Genomic DNA, 19,702 nt, shown 5'->3' with positions numbered 1-19,702 from the left:
TCATTACTTATTGAAACTCTTGACTACAAATGGTATCCAGTTGGTATTCCTGCCATCCACTAGGGATTGCTATCTTTCCCTAGTTATTTTATTTGTCAAATGCTTTGATGTTCATCATTAAATTTGTCCATGTCCATCTAAAAAACGATCTTGAGCAAATCATCTAATTATATGATTGAAGGTCCAAACCTTGCTGCAGGTTTAGCAATTTATATGAATTTATTGATCTCCTATTTTATGTAACAATGGTTTTCTATCCATTGTAGATGTTAAAGAATAAACATATGGTCAAAATACTGTTTGGAAAAACTGTTGGGAATACAGTTGATTTTTCACTTATCTGTTTTAATACTGCAAGGCTTGTTGAAACGTTTTATCACTAAATGCTCTCTGACAGTTTCACATTCAGAAGGCTGCTGACACAGAGAAGGCCTATGATGAACATTTTGCGTCAGAGCTTTTATCAGCTCTTAGACCTCAGATCAATACTGTTTACACTATATTTGTGTATTTGTAATGGTTTTTTCATGCACACTTGTTCTTATGACCCTGGACAGATATTAGGAGAGCTGAACATAAACCATGGGTGATATTTTTGTGACCTACAACAGAATTTAGGAAATGTACTGTACACTGCACAAGGTGTGTAACTGCTCTTACTGCAGCATAAGTTACCTTTCTGCCTTCTGGTCAATCATGTTGTCATTGCTTCACATAATGTGGGTAGGAGATGAATTCGAAAAATGATACATAGGTGTGAGTACTGAAGCCATTTGCAATTATAGAACTTTTCTTGGAACTATCGTGAAATAATATTAAAATATGTTAACCAAGATAAGTTATAAGGGCTGTTGATCAATGATATGCAATATCTTTACATTGCATTTCCAATCTGGCACATTTCAAAATGCTTAAGCAGCTATAATCTTGTTTACTGATCTGACACTCAGTAACTTTACCAAAATTACCATAAATTCACCGGATTCATTTTTTATCTAGTATTTCATAGCTAGATAAAAAATGAATCCGGTGAACTTATGGTAATTTTGGTAAAGTTACTGAGTGTCAGATCAGTAAACAAGATTATTCATTTTTTAAAATATGTCCAATTTTTCATGTCTTTACATGATGACAACATACTAATTCTACTCAAACATGCCAATTTGTAACCATGGATTTGATCCAGAGGCTGCCAAAATTATAATTCTGTTTCCTGGAACATGAAGGAGGAAAAGATGAGTTAGAGCAGTAATTTTTGTTTGTGTGTTTATACAAAAGCTTCCTCATTAAGTGTTCATCCACTTCTTTTGCTGTACCACACAATGACAACATAATTATATATCTGGGACCTGCTTCTATGTTACTATGGAAATGAATGCTGTGCCTTGAATAATATAAATACAGCATGTGCAAGAATGATAAATTGGTTCTTGTGGCGAAGATTGATTAATGTGGGAAGACTTTAGATTTTGCAGTTAGACAATTATAATGGGTCCAAAGAACTTTGATTGCATTTCTTCCATTAATTATAAAGGAACTTCATTGACTCTTATACTTTCAGAAGAATATACCTTTTATAACTGCTAAGTAAAACCAATGATTCAGAATATCTGCCAAACTGTGATTAACCTATAGGGACTTTCATATATTTAGCGCTGAATGGAAGGTTCTAGGTTGATACAAATCGTCATTTTATAGAGAAGTACTTCAGCATGGTATGCTTGTGTCTATTTGGTAAACTGCTTGTGTGTGTCATCCTGCTAAGTGGTGAGTGAAAGTGTAGTAAAAAAAAAAAAAAAAGATCCCTCAATTCCACTTGGCAGTATGACATAGAGGGTGGATACGGATAATCTTTTGGCACTTAGACACTTAAACTCATATGTCATGTGTAACAAGTTCTTCATATTTACTCAGCAGGATTGTCCAGAGTCCATACAACCAAGTTTTGTAGGCTGAATAAGGTCTTCCTGGGGTGGTTTAATAATCTGTATAGACTCAGTCATCTGGCTTGCCCAGTGATGACATAAAAACCATGGTAATGGTAGAGATGTAAAGAATTTAAAAAGTGGAAAATTTGGGGTGGGTGGGCCTTTTGCTTTTTTTAAGGCCTGAGAGAGAGAGAAAAAAAAATTTGGAGAGGCTCTGAGAAAAATCTCTTTTACATTAATAAAATGTTTCTTATAGCATTGATTTTATGTCAGATGTGGTGAGCACCCTGTCTTCTCAGTACAAATCCTACTTTATTTGGATGGAGCACTACAGATTTGAGGTGTATTGCAAGGACTCTTGTAAGGATTGTTTCATAGATGTTTATTAAGGATATTGGCCTATAGCTAGAGCAAAGAAGTGAGTCTTTTGCCGTTTTGGGGAAGATCATGATAGATGTGTCAAACATTGATTTTGGCAAGATGCCAGAGTTTTGAGCATCTTCTGCAACCTACATCAGACACTATATCCATTCATTACTGACGTCTTTATTTTTTTTTCACAGTTAATAACTGATTTATTAGAGAGAATTCTTGATACAAGCATATCATAAAATAATACAAAGATTACATATATCCTAATAAAATTAACCATTCAAATACAACGAAATAAGAAATAAACATACAACAATAAATAAAACATCTTAACCAATAAAGATTACTTAACAAAAATAAGAGAGAAGAGGGACAAACCAATGTACCATTTTTCATTTTCTTGAGCATTGGTTCAGTCTCTGAGTGCGTAAAGGGAACTGCCAGCTTTTTTTCATAATTCCCAATAGTTTTGCTTAATATAGGTCAGCATAAACTCAGCCTGTGATGGCAGCAATTTGTTAATTAAATATCTGAATTTTATCATAGTGTTGTAATTTTCAGAGGTGGGGTTGGTATAAGCAGTTGTGATATCTTATAATTTGTTTTCTAGTATATTGTACCCATTACATTGATGTTTTCTTTAGGAAGTGTAAGCAATCATGAAACCTCTCAGGTATCCCATAAGATGGACCAGGTAATTTATTGTGTAATGTAAGTAGAGAATCCTTGATATAAATCTCTATTTTATTTTGAAAGGCTTCTTCATGGAGCAGAAATGTATTTAGTTCCCAGTGAGATTTTAGATCAGTTTCTCCCAGACCGATTATCAGTGAAACGGGAATGATCAGAAATAACATATCCTAATACAACAGTCTACCACTTTAGAAATTAGAAAGCCACTGAGAAGAAAATAATCCAGGGGTGAGGTCAGACGTTCAGAAAATCCCGCTACGGGCATGAGTGGAGTCCGGAAGCATGTCGGATTTTAAGCGGTTGTCCAAACTTCAGCATCTGCGAATGGTGGTTAGCTCGTTCGAGTCTCGCGTTGAGACGACTGGGGAGTGGACTCATTTGATACTGTTTTAAATCTGGAACAAAATTCTTCTGACGGTTCCTGAGCAGAATTTCTCTGTTTGAACGCTCCATCGTTGGCGACTTGTCAGAAGCTCACCACCGCTTCCCTCCCAAAGCCCCCTGCAAGTGATATCACTGTGCCAGTGAATGAGCGAGCGAATATTGGCTCGATAAATCGTTTACCCGCCCCTATGTCCGGAAACAAAACTCACTTTTGAAACTAGATGTGAACTAGATGTGAACTGATTTGAATTCCTTCATTTCATTTTATTTGATTTATTTCCCACCCTACCCCACCAAAGCAGGCTCAGGGCGGCTCACAACATAAAAGTTCTAACAATAAAATTCAAGAATTAAAATACAATAATAATTTACATAATTAAAAAAACAAATACATCAATACATCAATCAGTCTCAGTGTGCTATCTTATAGTCTTCCGTCAGAATTCCTGGGTTTTTTTCTGCACGCGTAATGCTCGTGCTGGAAAAGTAGTGCCAGCGGACTAGCAAAACTGTTAGTGATCCGACCCATTTAAAAGCGATGCGCATCCCCGCCCTCAAGAACGAGGTCATGGTGGGTGTGCGAGGTCTCTCATGGAGAAGGGAGGAGACACTGGATCTGCTCGATAGTGCAGATAGCGGGCATCACTGCACCTGCGCTAATGCAGATTGACGTCTCATGAAACGAGGTCTGGTAGAGCACTCTGATCGACCAGCAATGGGACCCACATGGGATAGAACGGGAGCCCGGCTGTTGTCTGATTGGGAAATTGGTTGTGCGGATTATAATAGAGGCGCGTTGCAGATGGATTTAATGGTGAGTGTGACCGCACCCCAGTTGTGGGTTAATTTTATGCGCATGGGAAATAAATGTATAATCTCTGTCTCATGGGTGGAGTGGATGCCATACATGATGTAGACTGTAATCACGCATATCGCCTTACAGAGTAGATCTGGATCAGCTTCTAGCGTGAAAACTCCTGTTACTTTTGTCTAAAGATAGGCAATTATTATAATAAATGTTGCCTAATACAAATATAGATTGATCACATTTAACTGAAAGAAAGATGTCTCTCCTTTCAGTGTCTGATTAGAGTCGACTTCCATGCAATGATTTTTATGCAATAAAATTGCAGCTTCCTGAGCCTTAGTAGAGTTCCCAGAACAGCAAGCCTTTCCCACTCATTCTTTAAGAAGCTTATCATGTTCTCCATGAGGCACATGTGTTTCTTGAAGCATGGCAATACTAGAACATTGTTTCTTTAAGACTGCATAATATTATGCAGTCTTATTGGGGCTCTTAATATTAATAAAGACTCTTAATATTCCAGGTTATGACTGTCAGTTTAAACAGGGTTCAATATTAAAAGTATGATGATAATATTGTTTATGGATATCAGTAGGCAAACAAGCTCAGCATTAACCCTATTTAGGAATAATCTAGGATCAATCTGTCCCTGCTAGAAGTTTGGGGGAATGAAGGGGAAAGGGAGGGGGACAAAACAGAAAAAGCAACGAAGAAAGTTGCAAGAAAGACACATAGATGAAGGGGAAATGGTTGAAAACGTTGCGAGAGTGTTGGCGAGTCCACCCTGTCTTGCCTGAGTCTCCAGTTTTTCTCAGGATATTAAATAGCAGTAGAAATTTGAGTCTTTAGTCTGACATTGATAGAGGAGATGGTCAGTGAGTTATGCCAGCAGGCACACTAGTTTCTCAGAGGGGGTCTCTTCCACGCTGGCTATTTTGGTCGATGTTCAGGTTTACAGTATGTGTCAGACATGGAACTTCAAATTAAGCAAACTCCATTTGTTACAATGTTAAGCCTTTATTTGATAGTTCATAGTTTCTGAGCGCAGCAAAAGATTGGAACTGATACTTTTCCCTAGAAGCATAGATATTTTAACGAGTTGTACATCAAAGGTTTCTAAACAAATCTACATTCCCACAATAGAGTGATACAATTCACACGGTTGTTTTCTCTTATCTCGTTGCGGTTCCCATTCTCACAGGGACGGCTCAACCGGCCTTCCCTGAGGCATTTTATCTTCAAAGGGAGGTTGCCTTTGTTAGTATCAAGGACAGGAATTCACACCGGTGTTAGTAGCAACTTTACTTCTGCTTTGATATGCAAGGTTTCTACTTGGGGTTAGTGACATATGTTAGAAAATGGAGTCAGTTAAGCTAAGCAGTTCATTGCATTTCAGACCCAGCATCATATTATACCATGGTAACTTTCCAGTGTCTGACAGTATGTACACAACAGTTCTAGAGTCAGTTAAGACAGAAGATCTTCACTTCCATGAATGTTCCCGGGAATGCTCATAGTCATCAACCTTGTAAAGTTCCATCAAACTATAAAGCAAAGCAGATACAGAATTTTCAAATAACCAGGCCTCAGATTCAGTGGGAGCTCACAGGAGTGCAGCTCCTGAACCTTTCTGAGAGTTCCTCCTCCTGAGAGTTCCACCTCCTTCTCCATTGAATAGTATGTGCAGCTGCATAACAATCCCTGGATGAGCTCCACTACCTATTTTTCTACAAAATAACCCCTGCAAAATAGTTATTTCTGCAGTAAACCATCCAGGATCAAGAAGAATAAAACAAAATGAGTTAAATTACAAGGAATTTTGAAAGGCCTCTGCTTCATCGGGGGCTTGAAACTTTTTTGATACTGATGTTGTTATATCAGTATCAAAGAATACTGCTGGGTATTTCATAAAGGCTTCAATAACTTTTTCCTGGGCCAGAGCCCTTGCATGTATAAATCCAACAATTTCTTTAGGAAAATCATTGAAGAGGAAAATCTTAATTTTACCTGGTCCCATTTCAGCTGACCCAACCTTCTAGCTCATTCTAAAAGGTCTTCCTTGGTGGCAAAGTTTAATAGGCAAAAGTTGGTGGCAAAGTTTTATAGCCCTTGGATGGATTGCTGTATCCCAGATCTGACCCAAGGATTTGTGAGCCCTCCCTATAATAAGATTATAATCTTCTGGCAGGGACAGGGTGCCTCTTAAAATAAGTTGAATAATGATCACCATGTTTGTTCCTTGTACACATTCTCTGACTCTCACTAGGTGAGGATTATTACAATGGTTTCTGCTTTTTAAAAAATTTGGATTTTAAAGCTGTTACCTCGGATTGAAGCTGTTGGATGGAAGCAGATATAGGAACTTTATTTAGCTGTTCAGTTGCCTGCTTTTGAAGAGATTTCAGTGAGCTCAGATTTGAGAGAGAGCAGTCACACCTGTACTTCTTAAATGCCTTTGGCATTCTTGAGGGTTTCTCTTAAGAGGGCCACCATCAATGAATTATCAATAGCCACAGCAGTTCAGTGGCAGTAGCCATTTTGAATTCTCTCTTCAAATGTATCCAAGAGCAAAATATTCACAGTAGTTCTGTGATTAACCAAATCCAGTAGAGATGAGGCCAAGATATCAGTAGATTGGGTCAGTAGAGGCTTGGAATCCACTCAAGCATCTTGTGTACAGCTTGGAGGCTCTGCCCCACTCTCTACTGTATGAGTTATTTGCAAATTCATCCTAGCACTTTGGTTCAGTATATTTTTTCACAATTTTAAAAATATATATTTATTTCACAGTTGATCTTTATGGCAGACTAATTGCTCTGCCCCTGAACTGAAGTATTTCCACTTTTTAATTTAGTAAGAACATAAGAGAAGCTGGCTATGCTTGTAGCCGCCACCACCTCCTGTGGCAGTGAATTCCAGATGTTGGGTGAAGAAGTACTTCCTTTTATCCGTTTTAACCCGACTGCTCAGCAATTTCATCGAATGCCCATGAGTTCTTGTATTGTGAGAAAGGGAGAAAAGTACTTCTTTATCTACTTTTTCCATCCCATGCATAATCTTGTAAACCTCTATCATGTCACCCCGCAGTTGACGTTTCTCCAAGCAAAAGAGCCCCAAGCATTTCAACCTTTCTTCATAGAGAAAGTGTTCCAACCCTTTAATTATTTTAGTTGCCCTTTTCTGGACATTTTCCAATGCTATAATATCCTTTTTGAGGTGCGGTGACCAGAATTGTACACAGTATTCCAAATGAGACCGCACCATCGATTTATACAGGGGCATTATGATACTGGCTGATTTGTTTTCAGTTCCCTTCCTAATAATTCCCAGCATGGCGTTGGCCTTTTTTATAGCAATCGCACACTGTCTTGACATTTTCAGTGAGTGATCTACCACGACCCCAAGATCTCTCTCTTGATCAGTCTCTGCCAGTTCACACCCCATCAACTTGTATTTGTAGCTGGGATTTTTGGCCCCAATGTGCATTACTTTGCACTTGGCCACATTGAACCTCATCTGCCACGTTGATGCCCCTCACCCAGGCTCAACAGATCCCTTTGGAGTGCCTCACAATCCTCTCTGGTTCTCACCACCCTGAACAATTTAGTGTCATCCGCAAACTTGGCCACTTCACTGCTTACTCCCAACTCCAAATCATTTATGAACAAGTTAAAGAGCATGGGACCCAGTACTGAGCCCTGCGGCACCCCACTCCTTACCGTCCTCCACTGTGAAGACTGCCCATTTATACTCACTCTCTGCTTCCTATTAATTAGCCAGTTTTTGATCCACAAGAGGACCTGTCTTTTTACTCCATGACTCTCGAGCTTACAAAGGAGCCTTTGATGAGGAACTTTATCAAAAGCTTTCTGGAAGTCAAGGTAAACAACATCTATTGGGTCTCCTTTGCCCACATGTTTATTCACCACCTCAAAGAAATGTAACAGGTTAGTGAGGCAAGATCTTCCCTTACAGAACCCATGCTGAGTCTTCCTCAATAACTCATGTTCATCAGTGTGCCTACTCATTCTGTCCTTGATAATGGTTTCTACCAACTTTCCCAGTATTGAAGTCAGACTGACTGGCCTGTAATTTCCTGGCTCTCCTCTGAAACCCTTTTTAAAGATGGAGGTGACATTTGCTACCTTCCAGTCCTCAGGAACGGAGGCAGATTTCAATGAAAGATTATATATTTTTGTCAGAAGATCCACAAGTTCAACTTTGAGTTCTTTCAGAACTCTTGGATGTATGCCATCCGGACCTGGTGACTTATTAGTTCTTAATTCGTCTATCAGTTGTAGGACCTCCTCTCTTGTCACCTCAATCTGACTCAGGTCTTTCAACACCCTTCCAAAATTAGTGGTTCTGGAGCAGGCAAACACTTCTCGTCTTCCACAGTGAAGACAGAGGCAAAAAATGCATTCAGCTTCTCAGCCATTTTCCTATCCTCCTTCAGTAATCCTTTTACCCTTTGGTCATCCAAGGGCCCCACTGCCTCCCTGGCTGGTTTCCTGCTTCTAATATATTTGAAGAAATTTTTATTGTTTGTCTTTATGTTTTTTGCAATATGCTCCTCATAGTCCCTTTTTGCCTGCCTGATCACAGTCTTGCATTTGATTTGCCACAGCCTGTGTTCCCTTTTATTAATCTCACTTGGACTAGCTTTCCACCGCTTAAAGGAGTCCTTCTTACCTTTTACAGCTTCCATTACTTTGTTTGTTAACCATGCAGGCCTTTTCTTATACCTGTTTGTGCCTTTCCTAACTTGTGGTATATATTTCATCTGAGCTTCTAGGATTGTAGTTTTAAATAGCCTCCAAACTTTTTCAAGGGTTTTGACTGTATTTACCTTTCCTTTCAGCTTCCTCTTCACATGCCTCTCAGAGAATTTACCCCTTTTAAAGTTAAACATGGCCGTGCTGGTCTTTTGGGGCAACTCTCTATTTATACAAATGGAGAAATCAATAACGTTATGGTCACTGCTCCCAAGCGGTGTGATCACTTTTACATCTCTCACCAAGTCTTGGGCATTACTTAGGACTAAATCCAGGATCGCCCCACCCCAGTAGGTTCTGTTACCATCTGCTCCATAGCAGAGTCATTGAGAGCATCTAGAAACTCAATCTCTTTCTCTCGACCTGAACACATATTGACCCCATCAATCTGCGGGTAGTTAAAATCACCTATTACGACACAGTTTTTACGTTTAGCCGCTATCTTTAAACCTTCCATCATATTATAATCATCCTCTATCTTTTGATTTGGTGGGCGATAACAAACTCCCATAGTTAAATTTCCTTTTGGCCCTCTATTTCAACCCAAATAATTTCTAGAAGGGAATCTAATTCTTTGACCTCAGTCTTACTGGACTGTATACCTTCTCTGACATACAGAGCCCCCCCACCTCCAACCCTTCCCTCCCTATTCTTCCAATATAACTTGTATCCAGGAATCACCGTGTCCCACTGATAGGTTGTTTTCTTTGATGCACTAACATATTTCAGTATCCCCTGGAATTTAAACCTCAGGTTTTGAATGAGAGACCCGTCTGTATGCTCTACTGAACAGTGCAGGCTGCAAATTACATCTTCTCCCTAGAAACACTTATCAAATTGTTGGTATTGTTCATTTTTACAGCCAGTGTCTCTGATTAAATCCTAATCTGTGTATGCAAAATCACTAGGAATGTATCACCAATTGCTAGGCATTTATTTTGAAATAAAGACATCTTTTGTCAGAGTAGTAGACAAATATTGAAGTGTGTACATTAATTGAATATTTTGTGAAGCAGAATCATGGGTTTCATCTGCTTCTGAACAACACCAGTCATAACTAAAAATGCTATTTAGAAATCAAAAACAACATTTTGTTTGTCTTGCAAATAATTTATCTGTTTCATAATACAGCTTCATAAATTCATTGTTCCAGCAAAGATATCCCAAGCCTTTCTTCTGTTTTAATGCAGTTCATGACATTTTTATTATTTTATAAAAGATATTACAGTTGATAACAACTATATCAGGCAAGCGGGAACCCACAAGGACTTACTGGAAGCATCTCATTTCCCCCTCCCCGACTATTTCCTCTTTCCCTTTCCTGAAAGACTCCATAGACTCTCCCCTTTTTCTGCTTCCTTGTCTCTTTAGGGTTGGCCCCAAAGAGTCCTTTCTCAAAGGCTAAAAATAGTTCTGGGAAAGGTCCCATCCCCCCTGCGTTTTACTGACAGAACCAAGCCTGGAATCTGTGGCTGCCTAGCAACAATAATTAAAGAAGTCTGCTGCTTAAAGCTATAGGTGCTTCATTTATCATTGGAGGGAAGTTAAATTCCCCCAAATATGTGTGCGTGTGTGTGTTTAGATTTCAGATTTTTCCTCAAATCTAGGGCATTGTTCAGGTTTGTAGAATGAGCTGTCTTGCCTGTTCAGTACTCCGATCTCTGGATTCAAATATCCTCAGATTTGGCTATAAAGTAAACATGTAGACTGGATAGCTATTTTATCATATATGTAATACAAACTTATTGATACAAATACAGTCTTGAACTAGGGCAAAATAATAAAATATTAACCTGCATTGCAGAATTTAAAACTCCTGCCTGTTGTTATTCCAGGTGTTCTTGCATTAACTCATATGATAAGTTTACTATATTAATTCAGATGGCCATGAAATTTGATTAATGTCAAAATAACTTGCATCTATTCAGCCCCAATATAAAATCCACTTGAATAAGAAAGCTGCTAGCTGTTAACTGTTAGTTGTTAAGCTGCTAATACATTTACCTGACCTTGTGGCTTGCACCCCCCCCCCCACTATATCCATTACCAGTGTGTATCTTTTACAAAGTGATTTGTTTAGACTTTCTCTTCTTTCCCATTGATTGGTGTCTTCTATTCCTTCCTTTTGTCTTATCAATAGTTAATTGTCTCTACATCCTCTTTTACTTTTTTCATGATTCACATGTTCCTGTTTCTTCCCCATCCCCACTAGGAAGTATGTACCTCTTTAAAGTCTTACCACACTGTAACAGACACTCAATATGTAAAGAATACATAATTATAACTCACATAAATTCAGTCTCTCTCACACATCTCTCCTCACACGGAAAAGCAGAGATCTATGGATATTTCAACCTAAGTTTCAAAAATAAAAATTACTTATTGAAAAACATTTATTCAAACACAATCAAATGAAAATGGGCAGATCCTCAGATTAAAATGAACCTGCAAAATCTCTTTTGCAATCTAAGAACTAATAGAGAGAGAGCTCCTAGATTACATACACACCGCAAGCCATGATGAAAATGTTGGGTCTTGTGACTTACAAACTCTAGCCCAAGGATGTTGAACATCCAGTCCTGGGCCTGATCTGGCCCCAACAGGGCTCCTGTCAGGCCTGCCAGCAACTGACTGTCATCTGCTTCTTTCTCCCTCTCTTGTTCCTTCAGTCACCATTTTTTAATTTCTTTCCTGTGATGAGGCAGCTGAGCCAAGTAGCCTCTCACTCTTTGGCTGAGGAGCCTCAGCCAATGGAAGAGCTTGGCTCTGTAGCTCTGCTTTGTGAGTAAGAGAGCCTGGGGTGCCAGGCTCTCTCAATCACACAGCAGAGCTACTGAGCCAAGCCTCTCTAATTTCTGTTGGCTGAGGCTCCTCTCCCTCCTCATACCCTGGGGAGGGAAGGAAAGAGGGAGAGTTTCCTTTGCCCAATTCCCCGACCAACAACATTTTATTCAAGGAATGAGTTTTTTGCCTTGAGAGAGAGAGAGAGAAAGTATGTGTTTTGTTGGCTTGTTATGCCAGGGGACCCCTGGGTGCAACTGGGTTTGCCTCCTCCTTTTATCACAGAATTCATGCTCACATTATCCAGTCTTTCTCAGCAGGAAAGCATGTGAACTATTCAGAAGAAGAGTAACAAGCCAGGATTAGGCTGAGAGTGTGTATCCAGACCAAATTTACCCAGCACATTTCCTTTGATTTTTCTTTCACCTTTTGAACTTAGACTTCCCAGATAATAGGCTGATCCTGACCACTATACATGGCTGTCTCTCTGTTCATGTACTACCTCATGGGAGTTGTAGTCATTTCTCTGGGGAAGACTATAGTTTTGTGGACAAACACATAGCCTTCAGCCTGTGTCATGGTGCCTTCACATGTTCTTAAGCAGCACATGAAGCAACTTGCATACAAAAGCTCACAATGCCCAGCCATTTCATGTTTTCTTCCGGATCTTAGGATCAAAGCATTGATCATGAAATTTCTGTAATGAATGTCAATAAATGAAAAGTAGGTTTGCAACATACAGATGCACACCTGAACAACACCTGAACAGCATAGTCAAGATTGCTAGAGCACAGGCATTGTCTCCAGATTTTGATGCAATAATTTGGAGCAAGAAGTATCACTTATCAGAGACTGGTAAACAAATTATTGCAATCATGCTAATGTTTTAAGTATGTTTTATTTTTTAAAAAAAATTAATTGTGTTTGTCTGTGCCTTTTATAAAGTTTATATTTTCGCTACTTGGCATTACATTTTATGACACACATGGCTGGCCTGACAAGGTCTCATTTATGTCAAAACTGGCTCTCATAACAATTGAGGTCGACACCCCTTCTATAGACTCAACCATTGAACCATCAGTGACTGACCTGGGATTGAAAAGGAGCAGGGGCATGCATGGAAATTTACGAAGAACCAGAAATTCTTTTGCTGTCTGTATCTCTGGGAATTATCAGGTGTGATTGAAAATAGGGGAGGGGGGGAAATTGTGCATGCCAGGTAGCTCTGCTGTGACCTGTGGTATGTATTGGTACTAGAGTAGAAACCATGACTTCTTTCCTGCTTCACCATCAAATCCTTACTTGGCATGGTATATGGATATTAATTGTGAACAATGACTGAAGATTTTGGGGGGTTCTCATCCCAAGCTCCTCATTTTTAGGTACACTCAGTAAAAGTTAAAAAGTATGTGTTTGTTAGCCATATGTGTGATTGCTATGTTAAATTTATTCTGGTATGAGCATGTTATCCTGGTTGTGTCTTATGAATTGTGTTTTGGTGTTGCAGGAAATATCCAGGATGTCATACTGCAGGAGCACTTGGAGAAAGAAGATGAGATTTTGGTTTCCCTGGCTGCATTAAAGCAGGTATTGTGTTAGATGGATTGAAGATGTTTTGTTTGATACACAAGTATTATGAATTGCTATAGTTATGGTTAATCATTGTGGAGAAAACATCACCTTTCAAATACCTTGTTCTCCATGGCAGTACTAAAGCCATGGAAATGACTCACTGTTGTCTCTGACTTCTTCTATTTGGAAACCGGGGGGGGGGGGGGGGGGGGGGGCAGTGTCCTGGACCTTGCTTTGACTTCTTCAAAGCTAAATAACTGTGGCTAAAACATGATGTACAGATGGAAAATGGTTTTGACATCCAAACTGACTGAAACAGACTGTGGTTTCTTTTTCTTGCTTCCATATCAAGATTATGTTCCACAGTTTGATCCTGGTTTATGGAGAACAGAACAAACTACAGTTTGTTGTTTGGGGCATCACAACAAAATTCAGTTGGCACTTCAGTTTCTGCATTGCACATGGGGAGAGAGGGGAGCACAGGAACCTTATTAGTTTATGATGCCTGAATGCTTCATGGAATATATGAAGCGAATGTCAACCAAGAATCTCATGTGTACCAGCTTCATGCGATAAAGAAGTAAAGTACATATAGGCAGTAGCAGTGGCTGACCCGCTACTCTAGAATGCCTTCCCCCTGTAAACTTGGCAAAGTATATCTTGACCAAAGATAGCTACCTGGTAGTCACTTGGATTGATTGGGGGATTTATTTAATTTTAAATAATTTCTTGTACAGCGACAAACCTTTCCTGCTCTGCCTGCTGTCACTGAGAGCTGCAGTGTGGATGAGCTCTTCTAATCATGCATATACCATCATTCTTCCTAATATGCAATATGCATTGTAGTTGTGAGGAAAGAAATATCTGCATTCGGCAGGAATATTAGTAATGATCTGTGTATGCTCTTGCAGTTTGTCAGAGCTGCGTAGCCTGGTCCTTGAAGGGGCTTTAATCAGTTCACTGAGACACATATGCCAATGCTTTAATTACATCTGGGGGAACTGGCATATTTCTTTTAAATATATTCTGTACATCTCACTATCCTCACTAGGAGGTTCATTAATGGTCTGATGCTTTAACTGTGAAGCACTATTGTCACTTTGTAAGTTTCCTTGAACAGTTCAGGCAAGCAATGGGGTATGGAGGGTGTTTATGAGGAGGTTGTTTGTGAAGAGGGACGGCCTTTAAGTCGCAGATGTTAGCTACAACTCAATAATGCCCCCCCCCCCAATTTCTTGACAAACAGATCAAGGATATTCTGAAAGGTTCCCTGCGTTTCAATCAGAGCCAGTTGGAGGCGGAGGAGAATGAACAGATCACAATAGAAGATGATCATTACTGTTCCAGCAATCAGAGCAAGGGGGCAGGTGATTCTGCTAAGGAGCTTTCTGTCACAAAGCAGCCCCTCCCGCCAGTGGAGAAGGTAAAGTAAATGTGTCTTTAAGAAGGATTTTTTATAGCTCAGAAAATAACATGAAAGAAAGACTGGCATTTCTGTTCTTTGTGTGTTTCCTCATAAGCAAGGCTCTCTGAGTTGAAGGCAATATTCCTAAAAAAAATACAATGAATACAGCCCTAGAAGATTTTTTTTTTAAAAAAAGAAAGTTTAATACAGATTCTTTTTTAAAAAAAATTTAGCAATAAAGAGAGCTTCAACCTTCCTGTGGTGAATTTTTTGTGGGTTCTGTTCAGTATTATTTTATGAAACTGAGGTTCCTCACAGACAAAAGTACCCAAAACATCGTTTGCCTCAACAAATACTGGTTTAATTACTTGTGTTCTCTTTTTTCTTTTCTTTTTTCGAGTAGAAAATTTATTTTATTGCCTCTAATCCAATACAAGGGGAACATAGGGAATATAGGAAAAATAAATAACAGAAATATAAATCTAACATACAAGAATCCAATTTAGATCATTGGATGCATATAAAAAACAATTTACAAAAACAATACATAATATGCTAGGTTTTAAGAATTAAGAAAAAGCCTACAGTTCATTCTATTAGGCAAAAAGGAAATATTCCCAAAGAATTCCAAAACCAGGGCCCAAAGCAAATCATAATCTATAGCCAAATCAGTATCATTTTGAAGAAAGTCTTATCCATTACATACTGGCTCCATAACTTATCACACCACATTTCAATCATGGGAGTATGTGGGGGTTTCCAATTTTTAGTAATTGTCATACGATCTATTGCCAACATTGTCAAGATTAAACATTTCTGATCTTTACTCACCAATTTATCAGGCCAGGTATCAAATAAAAGAAGTTTAAAATCTACTGGAATAGTTAAATCGAATATAAGAAACCATTAGATATGAATTGATGCCATTTGAGGTCTTGCTTAAAGAGATTGGCATTGGTAAGAAAGGTTTGCTTTCTAAAATATATAATTATTTAATTGACTTTCTTCATTTTTATCCACACTCTAATATAAGAATATATTATATATTATAATATAATTGGAACTCAATGCTACCTCAAAGCCTAGAGGAAAATGATTGGGAAAGGATCTGGAACTCCCCTTCCATTAAGGCTAAAAGCATTGATATTCATAAGAACATAAGAGAAGCCATGTTGGATCAGGCCAACGGCCCATCAAGTCCAACACTCTGTGTCACACATTGGCAAAAGATTTTATATACACACATACACTGTGGCTAATAGCCACTGATGGACCTGTGCTCCATATTTTTATCTAAACCCTTCTTGAAGGTGGCTATACTTGTAGCCGCCACCACCTCCTGTGGCAGTGAATTCCACATGTTAATCACCCTTTGGGTGAAGAAGTACTTCCTTTTATCTGTTTTAACCTGTCTGCTCAGCAATTTCATCGAATGCCCACGAGTTCTTGTATTGTGAGAAAGGGAGAAAAGTACTTCTTTCTCTACTTTCTCCATCCCATGCATTATCTTGTAAACCTCTATCATGTCACCCCGCAGTCGACGTTTCTCCAAGCTAAAGAGTCCCAAGCGTTTCAACCTTTCTTCATAGGGAAAGTGCTCCAGCCCTTTAATCATTCTAGTTGCCCTTCTCTGGACTTTCTCCAATGCTATAATATCCTTTTTGAGGTGCGGCGACCAGAACTGCACACAGTACTCCAAATGAGACCGCACCATCGATTTATACAGGGGCATTATGATACTGGCTGATTTGTTTTCAATTCCCTTCCTAATAATTCCCAGCATGGCGTTGGCCTTTTTTATTGCAAACGCACACTGTCTTGACATTTTCAGTGAGTTATCTACCACGACCCCAAGATCTCTCTCTTGGTCAGTCTCTGCCAGTTCACACCCCATCAACTTGTATTTGTAGCTGGGATTCTTGGCCCCAATGTGCATTACTTTGCACTTGGCCACATTGAACCGCATCTGCCACATTGACGCCCACTCACCCAGCCTCAACAGATCCCTTTGGAGTTCCTCACAATCCTCTCTGGTTCTCACCACCCTGAACAATTTAGTGTCATCCGCAAACTTGGCCACTTCACTGCTCACTCCCAACTCTAAATCATTTATGAACAAGTTAAAGAGCATGGGACCCAGTACTGAGCCCTGCGGCACCCCACTGCTTACCGTCCTCCACTGCGAAGACTGCCCATTTATACTCACTCTCTGCTTCCTATTACTCAGCCAGTTTTTGATCCACAAGAGGACCTGTCCTTTTACTCCATGACTCTCAAGCTTTCTAAGGAGCCTTTGATGAGGAACTTTATCAAAAGCTTTCTGGAAGTCAAGGTAAACAACATCTATTGGGTCTCCTTTGTCCACATGTTTGTTCACCCCCTCAAAGAAATGTAACAGGTTAGTGAGGCAAGATCTTCCCTTACAGAACCCATGCTGAGTCTTCCTCAATAACCCGTGTTCATCAATGTGCCTACTCATTCTGTCCTTGATAATGGTTTCTACCAACTTTCCTGGTATTGAAGTCAGACTGACTGGCCTGTAATTTCCCGGGTCTCCTCTGGAACCTTTTTTAAAGATGGAGGTGACATTTGCTACCTTCCAGTCCTCAGGAACGGAGGCAGATTTCAATGAAAGATGACAGATTTTTGTTAGAAGATCCACAAGTTCAACTTTGAGTTCTTTCAGAACTCTCGTATGTATGCTATCCGGACCCGGTGACTTATTAGTTTTTAATTTGTCTATCAGTTGTAGGACCTCCTCTTTTGTCACCTCAATCTGACTCAGGTCTTTCAATACCCCTTCCAAAATTAGTGGTTCTGGGGCGGGCAAAAAGTTCTCATCTTCCACAGTGAAGACGGAGGCAAAAAATTCATTTAGCTTCTCAGCCATTTTCCTATCCTCCTTCAGTAATCCTTTTACCCCATGGTCATCCAAGGGCCCCACTGCCTCCCTGGCTGGTTTCCTACTTCTAATATATTTGAAGAAAGTTTATTCATCTCCAATTTTTAAAAAATGTATTCACTTTGGTATTTAAATCCTGTCACTATGAGTAAAATCTCTAGGGTCTCAAGTTCAGATTGTTGGAGGAATTGTAAAATTAAAGGCTCCCCATATCATACGTGGTGGAAATGTCCAACAGTGTCAAACTTTTGGAATAAAGTAGTAGAGCAAATTAATTACTTTTGTTCTGTTCAGCTGTCTCTGTAAACAGGAGTGTTGAAGGGTGGTGCCCAGGACTGGGGCCAGGCTTTTTGGTGCCGTAAGCAAGGCCACCTGCTTGCGCCCCCCCCCCACACACACACACACCAATCACCAAGAAAGATCTTGCTGGAACAGCAAAGGGAAAACTGTGCTGCTTGGCTTTAACTTCTGTTGTTGCTACCTGAATTTAACTGGAACTCCAACACAGAGCATCTTAACATTTATAGCTGTTATTTGAACTTAATTAAAGATACTGCATAAAGCACATTAACATTATTGTTGTTATTTGAATTTAAATGGACTTAACTGTAACCCAAACTCAGAGCATTTTGATATATATTGAAAATGACACTGCTGTTTTAACAGTCTGTATATTTCACGTTATATAGCACACTTGTGGGAGATAAAATTATAAATATATATACAGAAATTTAGATCCAGAGATAAAGAGATGGTTCTGAAATTCCAAAATCTTAAAAAGATGAAGACTTTACATTTTTAGTAGAAGTTGTAGGGGCAGGAAAAAAGTACAGACAGGGTAAATGAGTAGGTATTTCAGCAGTTTAGAGAGAGAAGGATTGAAAAACACAAAAACAAAAAAAATTAATAAAAAAGCTTTACAAGATCAAAATGAATTGTCTTGATTGTATTAAATTGTCTGATATATTGAGAAAAGGAGAAGAATGTGGATGTCACTGAAAATAAAGGAGCTCAGTATTAATGTTAAAGGGCAAAGACAATTTAGAAAGACAGCAAAAATTGTTTTCTTGCAAGAAACCCATTACAGCAGCACATGGGATTAATGGAATAAAACACAAATTAGAAATGCATGCTTTTCTTCAACAAAAGGTATACCCACTGTTACTTTAAAATGTCCTAATATAAATGTTCCAGTTACTGACATGCAGAAGCAACAAAATGGCCACATTCCCTTTGAAAAGATAAGAGCCAATAGTTAATCAGCCTTTTCCCAGAATTAATAAGAACATACATGTCTCTGAATGTTCAGTCTGGAGACAAGGAGGTTGAAGGGATGCATGATTGCTCACTATATGTATTTGAAGGGCTGTCATTTAGAGGAGTGCAGGGAGCTGTTCCTGTTGGCAGCAGAGGAGAGGACTCTTAATAATAGGTTTAGGATGGGAAGGTATTAACTGGATATTAGGAAAAACTTTTTGACAGTTAGAGTTTGACAGTGGAATCAGCTACTGAGGGAGGTGGTGAGCTTCCCCTTAATGGCAATCTTTAAGTAGTGACTGGACAAACACTGGTCAGGGATGCTCTAGGCTGATCCTGCACTAAGCAGGGGGTTGGACTAGATGGCCTTTATGGTCCCTTCCAACTCTATGATTCTATGAGTGTGAAAGGAAAAATTGATTTGCCTTCTTTATGTGGACATGAATGTTGCTGAGACCACCTGTGGGAGTGAGAAAGGCCCAGTACCAAACCTAATGAGACCATCATAATTCATTGGTAAATCTTACTCTTGTAGGTCTTCCCAGTTTTAGTATCAATTCAACTTAGAATACAGATGTGCATTCAAATATTTCCTGTCTAAATATATATATCTGAAAAACATCAGTATTTTCTGGATATATTTAGGTGTCCAGATAAAAGCACAGAGTGGTAAAGCAGCAGTACTGCAGTACTGTGGTCTGAACTCTCTGCTCATGACCTGAGTTCGATTCCGGCGGACGCTAGATTCAGGTAGCCAGCCCAAGGTTGACTCAACCTTCCATCCTTCCGAGGTTGGTAAAATGAGTACTCAGCTTGCTGGGGGGGAAG

The 19,702-nt window shown here is 39.2% G+C and overlaps 1 protein-coding gene across 1 annotated transcript in view; it reads left to right on the top strand.

Moving 5' to 3' along the window:
- Positions 1–19,702, top strand: part of TBC1D5 (TBC1 domain family member 5) — a 533,564-nt gene that overhangs the window by 505,034 nt on the left and 8,828 nt on the right. Inside the window, exons 21-22 of the mRNA XM_060248746.1 lie at positions 13,246–13,325; positions 14,557–14,733. Of these exons, the coding sequence (XP_060104729.1) occupies positions 13,246–13,325; positions 14,557–14,733 (257 nt within the window). The remainder of the gene's footprint in view (positions 1–13,245; positions 13,326–14,556; positions 14,734–19,702) is intronic.

This window comes from Heteronotia binoei, chromosome 10 (assembly GCF_032191835.1).
Source record: "Heteronotia binoei isolate CCM8104 ecotype False Entrance Well chromosome 10, APGP_CSIRO_Hbin_v1, whole genome shotgun sequence".
In the NCBI taxonomy this organism is placed as follows: domain Eukaryota; kingdom Metazoa; phylum Chordata; class Lepidosauria; order Squamata; family Gekkonidae; genus Heteronotia; species Heteronotia binoei.
Note: the sequence above shows the minus strand (reverse complement) of the source record. Positions and strands in the feature narration are given on the sequence as shown.